Consider the following 21,987-nt stretch of genomic DNA (forward strand, 5'->3'; position numbering starts at 1 on the left):
CTGATGCCCCATAGAAAACATTATAACTTGGTTTGGCAACAGGTCTGTCCAAGACCACAACAAATTGTACAGAGTAGTGGATGAAGCCCAGTTCATCAATACAAAGCAGATTCCACCCATTTACTGCATCTGCACTTCATGCTGCCTCAGGAAAGCAACCAACATAATCAGGGACCATTTTAACCCCAATTATCCCTTCTTGTTCCCCCTTTTGTCAGTCAGATGAAAAATCTTGAAAGTGCATAATCACCAGATTTAAGAACAGCTTCTTCCCTGCTGCTTTCAGAGTACTGAATGATCCTCCAATAAACTAGGGTGCAATCCTGAACTTCCAACCGACCTCATTGTGGACCTTGCATTTATATTAATTTGAATATATTGATTGAGTCTGATTTTTAAGTAGCTGCTGTACATTGAGAAATCATAGTGCCAGCCAATTCCTGATATTGAATGGGCAAAGTTTCCTGCCAGCAGCAAGCACTTAGAAAATTGGTGTTACATCTTAGTTTGTCACCAAGTACTAATTTATCAATAAATTTGGTATAATCATTGGCCTCAATATATTAGGCAGATGGTATGATCTCAAAGTCACTGCATGTTAAATACAAAGTCGTCAGTTAGACATGTAGAAACATGAAAAGTATGTAAGGCAAGGAAGCAGGATAACAGGTGCTTCATGCCTGCTCAGACAAGCAAAAACATCTAGCTGTCAACTCATCCCACATTCTGGTACTAGCCCCATATCCAAAAAAAAATCCTTGACCTCCAAGTAAGTATCTCTGACTTTAAAATACCCATGACATAGCCTTTACATGAATAGAAAATTCCATAAATTTGTTTTTATCACAGTCCAGAATGTCCATCCTCTTATTTTGAAACTGACACCCATGGTTTTAGACAACCCAACCAGACAACAATCATCCTGCATCTAATCTGTCAAGGTCAATGAGATGACCCCCCCTCCCCCCACCCTCCTGCAGCTCCTCCATACTCTCTCCTCAAACAACAACCTCCCATCCCAGGAATCAATTTGGCAAACCTTCAAATGCATTCTCTGAAAGCTAGTAAATCATTGCATTAACAGGTAGTAAACTTCAATAGCTAGAAATGTTCTTCCGTTAAAGGCTAACATCCCATTTGCTTTTCCAATAAATCATTACAGCTGCATGAGTAAGGATACCCAGTTCCCTCTGAACACACACATTTCAAACTCACTTCAACTGAAAAATATTCTGCTTTTGTTTTTAATCAAAGATAGGTAATTTTCGATTTTACCATGATGTTCCTCTGGCAAATCCTCAGCCACTCCCTTAGGTTATCTGTATCCACTTGAACCTTCTTTGCATCCGGCACATACCACAAACTCAGATTTGGTTCACTAAAGAACTTTGATATATTTATCCAAATTACAGAAAAGGATTATGAACAGCTGGAACCAAGCACCTTCCCTGTGGGATTCCCATTCATTGGAGCTACCCTGCTTGAAAATGATGTTTATTCAAACTCACTGTTTATTATCTGCTAACTAATCTTCAGTCCACAATAGTATATTATTACCAATCCCATGTGCTTTTAATTTGTTTTATAACCTTTTGTGTCATCTTAAGTTCCTGAAAGTTTGAATACAACATGACTAGTGGTTCCCTCTTACCTACTTTGCTAGCTACAACGTCAGATTTCTCAAATATGATTTTTTTCTTTCATAACTCAATGTTGAGTTTGTCCAGGAGTATTATTTTCAAAATGTCTTCTAGTACTTATTTGATAACAGATTCTACCATTTCCCCCCATGTCTAATGCCAGGATCATTGATATCAGGCCAACTGATAATAAATATAAATTCCAAGTTGCGATATAAATAGAAAATGCTGAAAATATTCGAAGACTGGTGAAGTTTTAGTAAAAGCGCTCCAACCTGAAACATTAACTTTCTTTCTCTTCCTCCACTTGACCTACTGAGAATTTCTGACACTTTCCATCTTTATTTTAGATTTTCAGCATGTAATTTGAGATTTTGCAATCCCAAATTGAGAGCAGGTTATAATTTATTCTTGAGCACATTTCATCCCTAAACTTATCTTAACACAATGAAATATTTTTAGTTACAAATAATCTTAACCAGAGCACTTTAAAAATCATTAATTTTTGTGAATGTCCTGAGTAGTCTTGCTAAATTAATATCAAGAATACAAGAAAATAGGAGATAGAGTAGGCCAACTGGTCCCTCAAACTTGCCCCACTATTCAACATTCAGAAATGTTTCTATTTCCTCCTTAAATGCCTCCAATGATCTGGCCTCCACAACCCTTCAGCGTGCAAAATTCCAGGGACTTACAAGCTTCCATGTGAAAAAATTATGGTCAGTTGTGTTCCTGGACATTTATCCATGTGCAATGACAGCAGTTTTAAGATCACGGTTTTGGAGGTGATAACAAAATATCACTATGCAAATTTCCTTTGGAATTTTTATCCAGCTGGTTAGGATTACATTAAACAGGCCACAAATACGCCATAAAAGAACGCTTACTGTAATTCAAAATGCACAATGAAAACATTGACATTGAAAACATTGACATCATATGTTGATAAAGTCAATATTGTTTGCATGGCTCTACGTGCATCTCACAAAGGACATATTTACCACATTGCCTGCTCTTGTATTTATTAGATGCATTATAGAAACAAAGTAAGAGTTTGGATTGCCTTTGCTAAGATTATAATTTTGCTTTCATGGCTGCAGCATCATTATTGTTTCAGCTAAAATATAGAAGTAAGCAGTTCCATCAAGATGGAATCGATACATTCTGTGCTGCACTTTACCATTTCTCTATATGCAATCTAAAGCATGGTTCAAAAACAACAGATGAGACGATACTAATGCAAATGAATGATTACAACTTTCAAAACACTGTTAATGTATCTGGCTCACATGAGAAGTTCATAGTGATGTTTTTGCTAAACATTACACGTTTATTTTAACATATGCTATTCATCTTTGGCTTACACCAATCACCTTGTAGTTATTGCATGGTAAAGGAATGGTTACATGGAGTAATGGTTAGTGGAGCAAATGTCTTCTCAAAGGGTGCTGCAGATGGATCCTCCCTGAAGGATTCTGTATCATGGATATAGTATTCCTCAGGCATATCCCTATTGTGGCCTTGCACACATAGATCTTCCATGTGTGGGGGGGGAGGGGGGGCAAGAGTTGAATAAAATACTAATGGCTACACAACGGTGCACCTATTAGAGCCACTGCTGCCTCATGGTGCCAGAGCTAGTACTGTTTGTGTGGAGTTAGCAGGTTTTTCCTGTCTACACATGGATTCTTCATGTGCTCCAGATTGCCTTCACACATAAATTGTCCCTTGTTTGGAATCATGGGAGATGGAGTGCTTAGGGAGATGATGAAAATGTGGAGAGAATGGGATTAATAAAGGATTAGTGTAAATGGTGGGATAGTCTGTGGACAGTGGGGTGAAGGGCCTGTTTCATTATGTATCTCTCTATGATACTATAACTGAGAGATAGCATTAGTAGCAGCTCATGGGGTCTAAATGGCTATCAGGAATATAAGAGTCATAATCCAATACGATGCATGTCAGCTCCAGATATTAAGCAGACAGGGATTCTCTTGTTTCCCAGGAATTATAGTAAATCTGGAACCCTGCATCCAATGGTTATACAGATGCATGAAAGCCAGCCAAGTCAGCCAGCTGGATCTTCTGCAGAATGTGCTGAACCTTCACTTGTACCATGATGATCTTGCATGTTCACTGAGACCAATGAGCAAGCAGTTTAAGAAATCCAATTGAAAAAAAACTGATCACTTCCATGATAATTATTTTGATGGCTTTTGTGGATGCTAAACATTTCCAATGTTGACATTTTGTGTGTCAAATATTGCTATGCTAAATGATGACTCTGCAATATCAAACTCCTCTGTAGCTATTGGCCCTCAAGTAGAAGTACACAGAATGTAGTGAGTGCCTGGAATATGCTGCCAGGGGTCATGGTGGAGGCAGATATGACTGGGTCATTTAAGAGGCCTTTAGATTGGATATGCTGGGAAGGTTATAGATCACATGCAGGCAGAGGCGACCAGTTTAACCTGACGTCATTTTGGCATGACACTGTGGGCTGATCGGTTTGTTCCTGTATTATATTGTTCTATATTCTAAGTTTAAGTGGAGACATGGATTGTGGAATTGGCATACTGGATATGGCTGTTATTGTGGATAATGGTAATTATTTCTACTAAAACAATATTGACAGGTTCTGATTACTTCCTCCTATTTCATCCTTCTGCAGAAGTCTGTGATATCGTTGCCGCTCGATTGAAGATTTCATTCCTACGGCTCCCATGTTTTGTTGAAAGTTGACGGTACACAGCAGACCCCAATACAGCACATGTTCGGTGGGTTGTGCTGGAGAAAGCCCACCTGCCTTGGTCAGACAGCAGAAAATAATGCTCGAGCCCCTAACTACTTTGCCAAGGGATAACTTGCTGTTCTCTGGATATAGTTATAGTCCATTTGCAAGGGCAACCATTGACTTATCGGATGAGCCAAATGCGTGGGTGACAACCTTCCTCTTAAACAACCAGCGAACCCCAAACCTTTTTGCAGCCATGGAGTAATGGAGTTTTAGCGCAACGTGAAAGTATCATCGAAAACAGGGACTGGTCTGCGTGATGGAAATAACGTCTATGTTTTCCAGTTCAAACAAAATCCAACTAAAAAAAACCCACATAAGTTTGATGATTCCTTCCTGCAATTTAACAAAGTGCCTCTAAGGAGTGAATGCAAAACAGCTTGGAAGAAGGTGCTTAGCTAATACTCCATCCCAACACTGTGCTCTATTGCAGATAAGTCTCACGCAGCAAGTCGCTGGACCGCTGCCAATTGCAGCAACTCGGGGTGATGTCAGCGAGCCGGACACCGCCATCCGATTGGCCGCGGCCAGCGCTGCTGCCGAGGTGGGCGCCAGGGTTTTGCGGGTGCGCAGGCGCGAGCTCTTGCACAGTCTCCAGCCCAGGACCAGGCTTGTTGCACCGGCGCCAGACACTGGGAGGTGGGTGGGACCAGCAGAGCAAAGCCCAAACAGGGCTCAACTCCCCTGTCGAAGGTTCAGCTCCGGCATCCACCAAAAGAAAAGAAAAGCAAAGGAGATGGAAGAATATTTGCAGCACACCAAGTCTATTCTGGTAAGAGCACTCTCAGTCCCTCCTCCCCAAAGTTTAGTCTTTTTTGTTTATTGAACAGTGCAGTGAGGTCGTTTTTATAAACTTGCCCGAGTGATCACAGCGAAGTGTCTAAAGCATTGCATAGGGTCATAGGCATTTGCTGAATATCGGGCACACTGCGTTGTAATGGTTAGCGTTTTTTTCAGTTGAGACATAAATCAATTAAAGTATGGCTACAATGGTTGAATATTGTCGGGTTGGTTACTTTGTAAGTGTCTACACCATAAGCAGGTCTACTTCAATATCACAATCAAATAGTTTTTCAAACTTAAAGGTGGAAGCCGTAGTGCAGAACAAGATGAAAAGCTTTTCGTCTCCGGTTATTTAACTTCAGCAAAGTTGAGACACTTGTGAGTTATAGCATTGCTTATTAAGGCCGTGAACGCAATAAGAGTTCGGAGACGTTTTATTGGTATTATTATGGTAATTTTTAAAAAGGATGTTATAATAGGATGTGGTTAGGCTCGATGATGTTTCGGGGTGGGGTTGTGGTTCGAGGAGCAGGTGGGGCGAGGAGGCTTGATGATGTCGTGCTTTGACCAGAATACTACCTCTTGAACCAATGTATTTGACTGATTCCATTGCCGCTTGTAAACTTAGCGCGTTGACAAGATCTGTTTCGTTGCAGCATACCTTTATATTTGCCAGTACACTGTATACCATGCGGAAGCCAGATTTCCCAACCATTTCAAGACCTCTCGTTGAAAAGAATAAGCGATTTTAACAGACACTCGACTGAGATGGACCCGTTGGGTCCAAATCTCTCACGCGGGCCTCTTCTGGGGCAACCCTCCACCAACTGACGATCCCTCTCTAACGGACGAAGCACGTTGCCGGGCGGGGAGTGTCCCCCGGGGCCGTGGGAGGGCGAGGGGGGACAGGGAAGGGGACAGGGTGCCACTCACCTCGGCCCCATGCCGCCAGCGCTGCAGCCAGAGCCAGCCATGGACCCAAAGCGCCTCCTGAATTGGTCTATCACCCTCCCCTCCCCACTCCCCCCCCCCCACTCACCCACTCCATCCCCCACTCACCCACTCCATCCCCCCTTACCTCCCCTCCCCCCTTACCTCCCCTCCCCCCTTACCTCCCCTCCCCCCTTACCTCCCCTCCCCCCTTACCTCCCCTCCCCCCTTACCTCCCCTCCCCCCTTACCTCCCCTCCCCCCTTACCTCCCCTCCCCCCTTACCTCCCCTCCCCCCTTACCTCCCCTCCCCCCTTACCTCCCCTCCCCCCTTACCTCCCCTCCCCCCTTACCTCCCCTCCCCCCTTACCTCCCCTCCCCCCTTACCTCCCCTCCCCCCTTACCTCCCCTCCCCCCTTACCTCCCCTCCCCCCTTACCTCCCCTCCCCCCTTACCTCCCCTCCCCCCTTACCTCCCCTCCCCCCTTACCTCCCCTCCCCCCCAACCCACTCACCCTCTCCATCGCCCCCCTCTAAAACTCCCCCCAAACCTCTCCTGCAATAATTCATCCATTCTCCTGGGGTGAATTATTGGTATGCAGGTTACTGCTAAAATAATGGAATGTAAGCTTTGTAACGGCTGCACAACCTGTAGAAGCACAGGTGCAAGAAAATCATCCTGAAATACGTCGTGAAGATCTCTCTGATGTTTGCGTCAAGAATGATCACTCCACTCCTTCGTGAAAGTGGTAAACTTAAGGACTTTATTGGGAAGGACTAAGTTGCCGCTACATAGTACGAATTTACCTCAGCCGGAGTGAATAAATCAAGAGCTATCCTTGGTGAGTGAAGATAAAGTTGACCTGTCTCTAAAGAGTCATTTTAAGTTATAATTGGCTCTTGGAGGGAGACTGGAGCTTGGAAATCGACTGGACAGAAAAGGGTCATTACCTGCACTAATCTCACTAAAGTAGATCGGAAACTTCGAAAGCATTCGCATGGGAATTGTAAGTTCAGCATTAAGCTTTATTGGAAAAGCTGTTTTTCAGAAGTTGTATTGGAAAGCTGCGACTGAAAAAATGCTGAGAACAAAGTGACCTTGAGCATCACAAGATATCAGCTTTGTTTTGAATTCCTTTTAAGATACAACTTTACGTCAACATGTCTTAAAGGGATATTGACGTGCAAGTATGCCTGTACTTGGATCTGATGTTCAGCCACAAGATGGCGACATCAGAATGGATTCCGTAAAGGAAATAGGTCTTCTTTGTTTTATGGATCATGGAAGTTCTCTTGTCTTGAAAGGGGTTGCCACCCTGAAAAGCCAGTGTGAGATCGAAGAAGAAAAACAAGAAAGGACCGATGAAAAAAGAACAACTGAGAAGAAAGAAAGAGAACAATTGAAAGACATAGCATTGTTAATTGAAAAGAAGAGAAGCCAATTGAAGGATATTCTTGCTATTGAGAGCGTGCAGCATAGGTTTACTAGGTTAATTCCCGGAATGGCAGGACTGTCGTATGTTGAAAGACTGGAGCGACTAGGCTTGTATACACTAGAATTTTTGAAGGGTGAGAGGGGATCTTATTGAAACATATAAGATTATTAAGGGGTTGGACACGTTAGAGGCAGGAAACATGTTCCCAATGTTGGGGGAGTCCAGAACCAGGGGCCACAGTTTAAGAATAAGGGGTAGGCCATTTAGAACAGAGATGAGGAAAAAAGTTTTCAGTCAGAGTTGTAAATCTGTGGAATTCTCTGCCTCAGAAGGCAGTGGAGGCCAGTTCTCTGAATGCTTTCAAGACAGAGCTAGATGGAGCTCTTAAGGACAGCGGAGTCAGGGAGCATGGGGAGAAGGCAGGAACGGGGTACTGATTGAGAATGATCAGCCATGATCACATTGAATGGTGGTGCTGGCTCGAAGGGCCGAATGGCCTACTTCTGCACCTATTGTCTATTGTCTAATTGGAAATGGAAGAAGAATGGAAGAGAAAGAAGGAACAGCTGAGAAGACAGAAGGAACGATTGGAACTAGGTGCTGCAATGGCAGCAACCAAGACAAGACTCAAGATACATAATGCAATGAAATCATGAAACAGCTCGATAGTATCTGATGGGATGAACTCTTATTTGAAAAGAGGAACTGTCAAAGGCCCTGCCTTTGGTAAGGCAAGAGAAAAGCCGCAGACAGCCAGATGCAGTTTTGTAATGGCTGCAGAACCTGTGGAAGCACAGGTGCAAGAAAATCATCCTGAAATACTTCATATTTCTGAGCGTCCCAGGATACTTAGGGAGGTGGCTCTAGAAATAGTGAATGCATTGGTGATCATTTTCCAATGTTCAATAGATTCAAGATCAGTTCCTGTGGATTGGAGGATAGCTAATGTTATCCCACTTTTCAAGAAAGGAGTGAGAGAAAAAACGGGGAATTACAGACCAGTTAGCCTGACATCAGTGGTGTGAAAGATGCTGGAATCAATTATTAAAGAGGTAATAACGGTGCATTTGGATAGCAGTAAAAGGATAAATCCAAGTCAGCATGGATTTATGAAGGAGAAGTCATGCTTAACTAATCTTCTGGAATTTTTTGAGTATGTGACAAGTAAAATGGATGAAGGGGAGCCAGTGGATGTAGTGTATCTGGACTTTCAGAAAGCCTTTGATAAGGTCCCACACGGGTGATTGGTGAGCAAAATTAGAGCACATGGTATTGGGGGTAGAGTGTTGACATGAATAGAGAATTGGTTGGCAGATAGGAAGCAAAGAATAGGAGTAAACGGGTCCTTTTCAGAATGGCAGGAAGTGGCGAGTGGAGTGTCGCAAGGCTTGGTGTTGGGGCCGCAACTATTCATCATATATATTAATGATTTGGATGAAGGAATTAGAAGTAACACTAGCAAGCTTGCAGATGACACAAAGCTGGGTGGCAGTGTGAACTGCGAAGAGGATGTTAGGAGGTTGCAGGGTGATCTGGACAGGTTGAGTGAGTGGGCAGATGCAGTATGATGTAGATAAATTTGAGGTTGTCCACTTTGGCGGCAAAAACAAGGAGGCAGATTACTATCTCAATGGTGTCAGGTTAGGTAAGGGGGAAGTGCAGCGAGACCTGGGTGTCCTTGTACACCAGTCACTGAAAGTTGGTGCGCAGGTACAGCAGGCAGTGAAAAAAGCCAATGGCATGTTGGCCGTCATAACGAGAGGATTTCAGTACAGGAGTAAAGAGGTTCTGCAGTTGTATAGGGCCCTGGTAAGACCGCATCTGGAGTATTGTGTACAGTTTTGGTCTCCTAATTTGAGGAAGGGCATCCTTATAATTGAGGCAGTGCAGCGTAGGTTCACGAGATTGATCCCTGGGATGGCGATACTGTCATGAGGAAAGATTGCAAAGTCTAGGCTTGTATTCACTGGAGTTAACTAGGATGAGAGGGGATCTTATAGAAACATAAAATTATAAAAGGACTGGACAAGCTAGATACAGGAAAAATGTTCCCAATGTTGGGGGAGTCCAGAACTAGGGGCCACAGTCTTAGAATAAAGGGGAGGCCATTTAAAACTGAGATTAGAAGGAACTTTTTCACCCAGAGAGTTGTGAATTTGTGGAATTCTCTGCCACAAAGGGCAGTGGAGGCCAAATCACTGGATGGATTTAAGGGAGAGTTAGATTGAGCTCTGGGGGCTAATGGAATCATGGGATATGGGGAGAAGGCAGGCAATGAATGGCGGTGCTGGCTGAAAGGGCCGAATGGCCTCCTCCTGCACCTATTTTTTATGTTTCTATATTGAACATACAGAACAGAAGGAAAAGCCAAGTGCGAGTGATGCTGTTCTCCCATCTCAAATGTGTGGTCACATTGGGGCCGGTGATGAAACCTGCAACTCCTCCAAAGCAGTCCAAGCTGCTCCATTGACTGGAGAATCTGGTCCTGAAAATACTTGTCTGAGCACAGAGATGACTGAGACCAACTCTGAACTAATACCAGATATTAAACTGACTGTGTATGGTGAAGATTTACAGGAGGAAGAAATGAAGAGTAATGCACAGTTAGCATTTGTAGATGAAGCAGTTGAGAGCTTTGTTCGGGATACTAATGTTAATCCACAACCACCGTATGAAGTGCGGGAGGAGAATGAATCGCTGTTACAGTCAGTTGAAGTAGCACCAGAAAATTGTGAATCTTCGGATCAAGAAATGGTGAAAATGGAAACTTCAGGGGATCCTGCACCAGAAATTCCAGCACACTTTAAAGACGTTTCAACCAAAGTGATTGCTGAAAAAACTAGTTCCACAATGGTGGAAAACTAAATGAATCCATCACCAGCAAAACTGAAGATGACCATCCAGAAATCTCTGTTACAAATGAAACTACCCTGGATGGTGAACTGAGAAACCAGAGCACAATAGATGATGGACACTATTGTCTAGACTTGGCTTTCAAACAAGAAGACGCCAGCGAAAGTGGCTACGGCACTGTTTATAGACAATAGGTGCAGGAGGAGGCCATTCGGCCCTTCGAGCCAGCACCGCCAATCAATGTGATCATGGCTGATCATTCTCAATCAGTACCCCGTTCCTGCCTTCTCCCCATACCCCCTGACTCCGCTATCCGTAAGAGCTCTATCTAGCTCTCTCTTGAATGCATTCAGAGAATTGGCCTCCCCTGCCTTCTGAGGCAGAGAATTCCACAGATTCACAACTCTCTGACTGAAAACGTTTTTCCTCATCTCAGTTCTAAATGGCCTACCCCTTATTCTTAAACTGTGGCCCCTTGTTCTGGACTCCCCCAACATTGGGAACATGTTTCCTGCCTCTAACGTGTCCAATCCCTTAATAATCTTATACGTTTCGATAAGATCTCCCTCCTCTCATCCTTCTAAATTCCAGTGTATACAAGCCTAGTCGCTCCAGTCTTTCAACATATGACAGTCCCGCCATTCTGGGAATTAACCTAGTAAACCTACGCTGCACGCCCTCAATGGCAAGAATATCCTTCCTCAAATTTGGAGACCAAAACTGCACACAGTACTCCAGGTGTGGTCTCACTGAGGCCCTGTACAACTGCAGAAGGACCTCTTTGCTCCTATACTCAATTCCTCTTGTTATGAAGGCCAACATTCCATTGGCTTTCTTCACTGCCTGCTGTACCTTCATGCTTCCTTTCAGTGACTGATACACTAGGACACCCAGATCTCGTTGTACGTCCCCTTTTCCTAACTTGACACCATTCAGATAATATTCTGCCTTCTTATTCTTACCACCAAAGTGGATAACCTCACACTTATCCACATTAAACTGCTTCTGCCATGCATCCGCCCACTCACATAACCTGTCCAAGTCACCCTGCAACCTTGTAGCATCTTCCTCACAGTTCACACTACCACCCAGCTTTGTATCATCTGCAAATTTGCTAATGGTACTTTTAATCCCTTCATCCAAGTCATTAATGTATATTGTAAATAGCTGCGGTCCCAGCACCGAGCCTTGCGGTACCCCACTAGTTACTGCCTGCCATTCTGAAAGGGTCCCATTTATCCCCACTCTTTGCTTTCTGTCTGTCAACCAATTTTCTATCCATGTCAGTACCCTACCTCCAATACCATGTGCTCTAATTTTGCCCACTAATCTCCTATGTGGAACCTTGTCAAAGGATTTCTGAAAGTCAAGGTACACCACATCCACCGGCTCTCCCCTGTCAATTTTCCTAGTTACATCCTCAATGAATTCCAGAAGATTAGTCAAGCATGATTTCCCCTTCGTAAATCCACGCTGACTCGGAACAATCCTGTTGCCACTATCCAAATGCTCCGCAATTTTGTCTTTTATAATTGACTCCAGCATCTTCCCCACCACTGATGTCAGACTAACTGGTCTATAATTTCCCGTTTTCTCTCTCCCTCCTTTCTTAAAAAGTGGGACAACATTAGCTACCTGCCAATCCACAGGAACTGATCCTGAATCTATAGAACATTGGAAAATGATCACCAATGCGTCCACAATTTCTAGCGCCACCTCCTTAAGTACTCTGGGATGCAGACCATCAGGCCTTGGGGATTTATCAGCCTTCAGTCCCATCAGTCTACCCAACCCCATTTCCTGCCTAATGTGGATTTCCTTCAGTTCCTCCGTCACCCTAGGATCTCTGGCCACTAGAACATCTGGGAGATTGCTTGTATCTTCCTTAGTGAAGATAGATCCAAAGTACCGGTTCAACTCGTCTGCAATTCCTTGTTCCCCATAATAAATTTGTCTTCAAGGGACCCAAATTTGCCTTGACTATTTTATTGCTCTTTACATACCTAAAAAAGCTTTTTAGGAAGGGCTAGTCTTTGCAAACTCCAGCCAGTCTCTGAATAGGTGTGAATTGCTGCTTGGGGAGGATCCAGTCTTTGCAAACTGGAGTCAGTCTTTGAGTACGTGTGAAGTGGTGATCGGAGGTGGGGGGGAGTGGGGTCCCATGGTTATGTTTCTGTTTCTCGAACCTGCAGTAAAACTCGTTCAGGTCGTTGGTCAGCTGACGATTGACCAAGGAGCGTGGGATTTTCCTCTTGTACCTGGTGATTTCTTGCAAGCCCTTCCTATCTGAAGAAGAGTCATTAGCTGAGAACTTGCTCCTCAGCTTCTCAGAGTACCTATCCTTGGCAGCTCTGATTTACCTTTATTGCTTTCTGAGTTTTTTACTTTTAATCCTCTGCCTTTGCCTTCCATGAGAACCAAAATTTGATTAGAATAATTTGTGATGGTGCACCCACTGAATTCTGTACAATTCAGTTACTTCTTTAACCTTTGCGAGGACCTTTTTTGATTTTGCTGCTGAACGATTATTTGTTATTGTTATTTGTTATTTGTTAACTCACCCATTTTATCGATTTGCGTGTCAACAGTCTGGACACTTATACTTTTAAAATTCTGTCTCTTTCGTGTATTTCCTGCATCTTCCTTCCGGGGCTTAAAGCTTTCTTCATACTTTGTGATCAATATCAATTTATCACACCTACTTTTCAGTCTAATGCAACTGTCAGAAATATAACATTGAATATAACTGAGCCTATCATTCAATAGGACCAAAAATACTACGACTCATTGAGTTACAACATCCACCATACTATTGCTCAAATGGATTTTCCTCATCAATGAAATTTGGAAGTTATGGCTGATTGTTTTATTCACACTTAGCTCAATTTGTTGTCCTTTATCAACACATCATTAATTTTATTTTCTTATTCATCTGATCATTATGACTTTCCAAAATGTAGTCTTTCTTACAACTGTGTTTGTTAGAAAACTTTTTATATGACATAAATTGGGAGCAATTATTGAAAGATACTGATCCATTTTTTGTTTTAGTTATAACTTTCATGTTCATTTTTTGATATTGTTTGCTTCCCTGGTAACCCTAGGTCTCTTACTATTTCTAATTTAGGATTGCGAAATGGCATGGATTTAATTTCAAAATCCTACCAAGTAATAGAACATGACAAATTACCCCTTGCAATAACATTAACTTGTTTTCAATTTGTGTTTGCAGTAATGTTTTGTACAGTCTTTTCCTTTTCATTATTTTATAGAATTTACCTAATGTATGTATAATTTATGAGTCAATGTGCGTGTGATGCTGCAGCAAGCACAATTTTTGGTGTACCTGTACCTCACCATATACGATAATAAACTTGATCTGTGTCCCTAATTTCTTGGGTATCTGCACCAGTATCCTCCCCAGTACCCTACCATTTACTGTGCAAGTCCTGCCCTGGTTTGTCTTACCAAAATACAACTCCTCACATTAATCTGAATTCAACTTTGTCTACCATTCCTCACCCAGTTGATCAAGATAACCACCTTCACTATCCACTTCATATCCAACTTTATTATAATTTGCAAACTTACTAATCATGCCACCTACATTCATATCCAAATCATTAATACAGATGATGAACAACAGTCGAACATGCACTGATCCCTGTGACACCCCACTTCTTACAGTCTCTCTCTCTCTCTCTCTCTCTCTCTCTCTCTCTCTCTCTCTCTCTCTCTCTCTCTCTCTCTCTCTCTCTCTCTCTCTCTCTCTCTCTCTCTCTCTCTCTCTCTCTCTCTCTCTCTCTCTCTCTCTCTCTCTCTTTTTCTCTTTTTCTCTTTTTCTCTTTTTCTCTTTCTCTCTCTCTCTTCCAGACAAGGCTGACATACGGCACCTTATCATATGCTTTAGTAAAATCCATGTAGATGGCACTGTGCTCATCAATTTTCTTCGAAAAAGCTCTATCAAATTTGTGAGACATGATCCCCTATGCACAAAACCATGCTGATTATCCTTAATTAGTCCCTGCCTTTCCAAATGCATGCAGATTCTGACTTTCCAAAAGTCTTTTATTGTCACATGTACCAATTAAGGCACAGTGATTTGCGGATTACCATACAGCCATTACGATAAAAAAGCAACAAGACACACAACTGCATAAAAGTGAACATAAACATCCACCGCAGCGGATTCCCCACATTCCTCAATGTGATGGAAGGCAAAAAAGTCCAATCTTCCTCTTTATTCTCCTGCGGTTGGGTCAGTCGAACCATTCATCGGGGCGGTGGAAGCTCCCGCAGTCAGCGGTCGAAGCTCCCGCAGTCAGCAGTCGAAGCTCCTGCGTCGGGGTGATCGAAACTCCCGTGTTGGTGCGGTCAAAGCTCCTGCGGCTTGAAGTCGGTCTTTGACCAGAGACTGCCAGCTCCGTGATGTTAAGTCCGCAAGCACCCACGGTTGGAGCTTCGAGATCGATCACGGGTTCTGCAATGTTAAAGTCCCATAGGGTCACCGCGGTGGAGCTCTCAAAAGTCGGTCTCCAGCAAAGGCCGCCAACTCCTCGATGTTAGGCTGTGGTGTGGAAGGAGAAACGATACCGAAAAAAAATCGCATCTCTGTCGAGGTAAGAGATTAGAAAAAAACAAACTAAAGAACACTTAAACATACATTTAACACATACTATTAAAACACAAAAAAGGAAGGGACTGTTGGCGAGGCAGCCATTGCTGCTGCCATCCAGTAGTCTTGGCATAATTTTAGAATCTCTTCAAATAATTTGTCCACATGTAAGGCTCATTGGCCTGTAGATTCCTTACAACCTTGCTTAAGATACCACTGTTGTTAAACAAATACCGGGTAATGATGAGTTAGAGTTCAGGAGGATGACTAATAATCTGATTCAATAATGCCAGAACAATCTTACACTCAAAGTTAACAAGACTAATTGTTAATTTCAGGAAGGGAAAGCTGGGAATTGATGAACCCGTCTTTATTGATAAGATGTGTGTGGAGGTATTCAACAGCTTCAAGTTCCTGGGTGGGTACAATGTTCTGTTCTAGGCCCAATACATTGACACAATCACAAAGAAAGTTCATCAACACCTTTAAAAAGTTCATTAACACATTTAACAGATTAAGTATGTGGCGGAGCACTCTATCAAAATTTCTACAGGTGACTGATAGAGAGCATACAATACTGATTGCAACACGGCCTGGTTTGGTAACTCGAAAGCCAATAAACAAAGGAGAAAGTGGTAGACATTGCTCATTCCATCATGGCTACTTTCCTGCCATCCATCTACTGGAGGCGTTGCATCAAATAGGCAGCTAATATCATGAATGACCTGAACTATCCTGGCCACACTCTTGCTCTACCATGGAAGAAGATACAGGAGCCTGAAAAACATAACCGCCAGGTTCAAGAATAGTTTCCTCCCAGCAACCATCAGGCTCTTGAACACTGCACAACACTAACCATAATCCTACCTCAGCAACTATGATCTACTAATGAATGAAGAAGATTAGACTTTATTGCCTTCTTTCACAGTGAGAAATGTGGGGAATCTGCTGTGGTGGATGTTTATGTTAACTTTTATGCAGTTGTATGTTTTGTTGCTTCTTAGAGTATGACTGTGGTAAATTGAGTTTCACTGTACCTTAATTGGTGCACGTGACAATAAAATACCCTTTGAACAAAGGTACATTTTTATAAAGTCATAACATTGCAGTCCTTTAATGTACTGAAGTGAGTGAGTGATATAGGATCCGTTTTGTGTACTGTGCTCTTTTTCTTTCAATGCGTTAAATTTGATTTTAGGCCAAAGACACCAATAAAATTGATTCTTGGCACAGGAAGGTAATCATAATTTCTCCAAAGCACAGCATTAAGTGCTTTTGTCTTCTGAGTGAATTTCCTGAGTTGATGGAGCACTATTGCAGAATCATGAAGAAATGTCATCACTTATTGTAAGGGTCTCTGCAAACTAATTTATTCTCACTAATGGTTAAGATTCTAAAATTTGATCTATTTTGAGGAACAATATTTACTGGAATGCTGTTCAAAATTCTAGTAACCATGAAAATGAATGTATCCTTATTTATGGATGTGACTTTAAAACATTAATGTAAGGAAAACAATAAGCAGTCCTTGAACAGCTCATGCTAAATATTCCAAAGAATAATCAATTTTTTCACAAAAAACTTTGATTTATCAATAATCCATGTGAGGTTATCCATTCAGTAAACATGTTTATTTTATGTATTCAGCAGATGAATTGGCTATAATTGGTGACATGTTGTTTTACTGTTAGAAATTTGGTTTTATTATGCAATTATTTAATTTTAATGAATTGCTTTTATAAAGGTATAAAAAGTAATTTTTGGACGAAGAGAAAACATTATTTTTCCAATATAGTTTTAGTGCAATTTAAATATTTAAATATATGATAAATATAGTTCCTACTTCTACCGTATATAATAGAGGTGATACAGATGATGGCACCACAAAAAAAACGTTATCAGCTTTGTTATATGGAAATTGGATTTACCAATCGGAGACCAGCCAATGAAGGCAGAATAGTGATGCAGCAATTGCCACTGTTGCCTCCCACTAATGACCTGGGTTCAATCCCAACCTCTGGTGCTCTCTGTATGGAGTTTGCACGTGCTCTTTATAACCGCGTGAATTCTCCAGGTGGTCAAGTCTCTTTCCACACCACAGAGATGCTCTGGTAAGCTGTTTGGCCATTGCAAACTTGCCCCTAGTGTCGAAAAGTGGTTTAAAAAAAAAGTATCAAAGGGAAATTGATAGCCTGAGTAAAAGAGAATTAGGTTACAGATATTAAAAGAGGGGATTTGGGATTGTTCTGCCGGTAACTGGAATTGACCTGATGTGCTGACAATCCTCCTGTGGCATAATAAATAATATACAATGCAATTTGAGATCTTGTTCCTCAGGAAATTGGCCTTGGCGCAACCTCTCAGCTGAGTGATCAATGATCTTTCTACTGTCATTAGATTGCCAAAGTGGCTGTTGGCTGATGACGCTGCAGTATTCAGTCCATGCATGATTCTATGATATAAAGATAACTGCAGATGCTGGTACAAATCGAAGGTATTCACAAAATGCCGGAGTAACTCAGCAGGTCAGGCAGCATCTCGGGAGAGAAGGAATGGGTGACGTTTCGGGTTGAGACCCTTCTTCAGACTGACCCTGCTGAGTTACTCCAGCATTTTGTGAATAAATTCCCATGATTCTATGATAGTGAGATCTGAAGCTAGATTGGACTCCTGAACATGATGCTCTTGTGTATACCAGAAAATTGCCTTTTGCTTCAGTCTGCAGTCGCAATTGCATTGTTCCATAAATTACTTCTGACAGTTGGCTACAAATTGCTTTCCCCTGACTTCCATTGTAAGCAGAAATCACTAACATTTTTACTAATTGCTTGTACATTCTTTAAATTCTGAGAAATCCTCCACTTGTTGACTGATAAAAGGTACATAATACTTTTGTCCCTATAAAAGATGTTTCTTGAGACACATCAGGAACATATAGGCAATGTGGCTTTATCAGGAAGAATGTTTCAATTCCTACATAACTAACAACAATGGTGGCCACAAAAGCTTTTAAGTGCCTAATGGGCACTTTAATCAGAGGAGGGAATAAATACACAGCATGGCAACTGGTGTCATTGCAATCTTAATGGAATTTGCACAGCCACTAAACCTATAATTTTAATAATGTAATGTGTGTTTTCTTGTATTGCATGGTTTATTTTCAGAGCAGTGTACAATTTGTGGTTTGTGAATGGGACTTTATAGCATGTATTGTGCCTATTGAAACCTTAACTCGTATACATGTGCATGATGCACTTTGACAATGAAAATTGAACAGACTGCAGTGACATCATCAATCATACAACCCACCTTTGGTGCCTGCTACTACAGGTGCTCCTCAACTTACGATGGGGTTACGTTCCAAGCAACCCATCGGAAACCGAAAATATCGTACGTCAAAATGCATTTAATATACCTGATCACGTGGCCGGAAGCAAGCTGCGGCTCACTACGGGTTGCTGCCGTTTGCACCATCGTAAAGTCGAAATATTGTAAGTCGAAGCATCGTAAGTCGGGGAGCATCTGTATGTTAAATTCCTCCTACAAAGAGCAGTCGCAAGCAGAAGTGAACAAGCCTGATCAATTGCATCTTAATCCATACCTTAACATTTGGGCATTCATTTACAGAGGAAATACAACTCTTATTCTGCCTGGGTAGTCTACGGACTAATATGAACACTGTATTTTCCAATTTTGTCTTACTTGCACCCTGCCATTATCCTGATCCTCTCCAGTCCTTCCATATTTGTCCCCTTTCCAACCCTCGATAGCGACACCCATTTCCCTTTCCCTCTTGGTTCCATCCAATTTCATTTCACCCATCATTTTCCTTCCCCCCCTTCCCCCATCTGATTCTGGTTCTATCTGTTCTTCAACTCTCCTTCAATAGTTCCCATCATCACCTTCCTTACAAATCAGATTCTAGCATTGGAAGCCTTTGTGTGCTATTCAGTCAAATCATGCAACACGTGTTCAATCGAGCCATACACAAATAAAACGGACAGTAAAGGAAAAAATACCGGAATGCAGAATTTAGTGTTACAGGATTATGTGAAAGCTACCAAGAAAGTGTAGATGGAAAAGAGAGGACAAAGTCTGCAATGAGAGAGGTTGGAAGATTGGACTACACCCTTGCTAATGGGAGAATCCTTTCGTAGTTCGGACAATGCTGTTCCTAAATCTGATGCTATGTGCTTTCTAGCTTTTGTATCTTCTGCCCAATGGGAGAGTGGAAAATCAGGAACAACCAGGGTGTAAATAGTCCTTGATTATGTTGGCAATTTTTCAGAGACAGTGAAGTGTAGATGGAGTTGATGGGGCAGTATCTAGTTTGTGTCATGGACTGGGTCTCATCCACAAAACTCTCCAATTTCTTGCCATCTTGGGCAGAGCTATTGTCAATCCAAGCTGTGATGCATCTTGTTAGGATGCGTTCCATTTCAAGATGTTTTTAGAGTTGGAGACGTGCCAGATTTCCGTAGTCTGTTGAGCAAGTGGAGATGTTGATGTGCTTTCCTGGCCACAACTTCAATGTGGTTGGTCCAGGATAAATTATTAGTGATATTTATGCCTTGGACCTTGCAGCACTTGACCATCTCTACCTTGTCACCATTGATGCTGATTAAAGAGAGGGTTTGTTGTCTTAACGCCACATTACTAAGTTCTTTATCTCCTTCCTGTACTCCTTGTCATCCTTGTTTGAGATCTGGTCCATTACAGTGGTGTCATTTGAAGACTTGTAAATGGAGTTGGAGCAGAATTTGCCTGCACAGTCGTGACTGAATAGGGAATATAGTAAGGGGTTGAGAACTCTTCTTTGCAGGGCATAGATGTTTTATCATCTCTCCTCGTTGGTTATGGTCTGTGGATCGGGAAGCTAAGGATTTAGAGGTAGAGTGGGGAATGCTGACTCTGAACAGGAGATGAATTTAGTTGCGATTATGATGTTGAAGACTGAGCTACAGTTACTAAATAGGAGTCTTAGATAGGTGACTTTATTATTTAGATGTTCCAGGAATGAGTGTAGAGCCAGTGAGATGTCATCTCCTGTGGACCAATTACAAAGGTAGGCAAACTACAGAGGACCAAGGCTGTCTGGGTAGCTGGAGTTAGCGTGCATCATGACCAGCCTATTGAAGTACTTCATGATGGTGGATGTGAGAGCCATTGAACAATAGTATGCGACCTTGTTTTGCCAGAGCCACTGGATGGTAGTCATTAAGGCATCATCTACCTTTACTTTGTCTGCCTCCATTTGTCATCCACCTACCTCTGCCTTCATCTCCTATTAACAATTCTTTTCCGCCCACAGATGCTGCTTCAGTAGCTGGGTTCTTCCAGCAGTTTGTTGTTTTGCTCCAGATTACATCACCAGCATAAGATAGATTTCTGTACATTAATCAGGTGAACACTTCTACACTAATTCCTGTGAAATTCTGGTTGAAAATTGCCATTTTATGAACTTCAAATAAGATTTGACCAAAGGAAATGTTAGCTCATATTCATGAAATTGCATGTGGTAAGTATACATAACCATGGAAACATGGTTTCCATGTTCCAAATTGTGCTACCTTGCATGATGTCACCACACAAAAATCACTTCCCAGTGGTAAGGTAATAAACTGCTGAGTGTCCCCTTATGCAATCCTATTTCATTGTGTTTTAATGATTTTTTGGGGCACAATATTAGGGAAGAAATTAATGTGAATAGGAAAGGCATTTAATCAAGTAATAAAGAGCGGGCATGTTTTGAAGACCACTGTAATATATCTGTATATATGTGAATATTACTGTACCTTAATTGGTACATGTGACAATAAAAGACCTTTAAAACCTTGTTTCATATGTAATGTTAAAGAAGCAGATCAGGTTAATTGTCAATGAGTGGCCATTTGTCCTGCACTGTGTGGAATTGAATGGGTGTTCCCATCATATCAAATGTCTGAGAAGGTGTGGTCATCAAGTTTAATTTGCTGTGAAATATTTGCCTGGCCTGTGCAAGGGTGACCAGTCTGAACTTGAGCGTTTAGAATTAAATACAGTAAGGTCTTGCATTTCTAGCAAAAATGTCAATAGATGCTTGTAAATTTGTAAACTTATGCTGTAATTATGAGGAGCAAATCTAATTCAATGTTCCAGGAATTTTGCTGAATTTTAATTTGTTCAATGAAATCAATTCTAATACATATTTACATTTATTATTGTAGTCTATGGTCCTTGTCTTTGGATCCATTTTACTGCATTGTGTGCTATGTCCAAAATGTATGCTGGAAATATAATATTTCTACCAAACAATATCTGCATAAATAATTTGAATGTGCATCAGCTGAAATTTGCTATAGATTTAAAGAATCAGTTGCCCACCAAACAAAAGGGGCAATTCACAAGATGCCTCAGCAGGTTGAATGCGGGTGAATATCTGAATTGTGAATATCTCTTTTATCCCAGAAAACCTCATTTTCAGAATAGCCTTTATTGTCATCCAAAAAAACAAGTCTTTTGGACGAAATTCTGTTACTCACAGTCCAATAATAAGAGCAATAAAAACAAGCAATAACACACACAATCACAAATCAACATCAACACCGGATGGTGAAAGGTCCGCAGCGGGCCGACCCAAGCCCTGCGATTCGGGGCGGGCGAAGACGCTGCCGCTACACGTCGGGGTGGTCGTGGCTCCCGACATTGAAGCCCTCGCCGGGCAGAGAAAAATCCCGCAGCCGGTTCCAGGACACGTCGGATGGTGAAAGGTCCGCGGTGGGCCGACCCAAGCCCCACGATTTGGGGCGGGCGAAGACGCTGCCGCAGCTCCCGATGTTGGCCCCCACCCAGGCGGCTGCGAGCTTCCGATATGCCCGCGTCCGAAGCCTCCAGAGCCTCCGAAGGTGTGTCGCAGCCGCTCTCGCAGCGCCACCACAGCCTCCGAAGGCAGCCAGCTC

The 21,987-nt window shown here is 42.1% G+C and overlaps 1 protein-coding gene across 1 annotated transcript in view; it reads left to right on the forward strand.

The window, feature by feature from the left end:
• The first annotated feature begins 5,107 nt into the window (after positions 1–5,107).
• Positions 5,108–21,987, forward strand: part of LOC144592034 (protein prune homolog 2-like) — a 255,624-nt gene continuing 238,744 nt past the window's right edge. The window contains exon 1 of the mRNA XM_078396228.1: positions 5,108–5,206. Coding sequence (XP_078252354.1) covers positions 5,171–5,206 — 36 coding nt within the window. The 5' untranslated portion in view covers positions 5,108–5,170. The remainder of the gene's footprint in view (positions 5,207–21,987) is intronic.

The sequence above is a fragment of the Rhinoraja longicauda genome, chromosome 3 (genome assembly GCF_053455715.1).
Source record: "Rhinoraja longicauda isolate Sanriku21f chromosome 3, sRhiLon1.1, whole genome shotgun sequence".
Classification (NCBI taxonomy): Eukaryota; Metazoa; Chordata; class Chondrichthyes; order Rajiformes; family Arhynchobatidae; genus Rhinoraja; species Rhinoraja longicauda.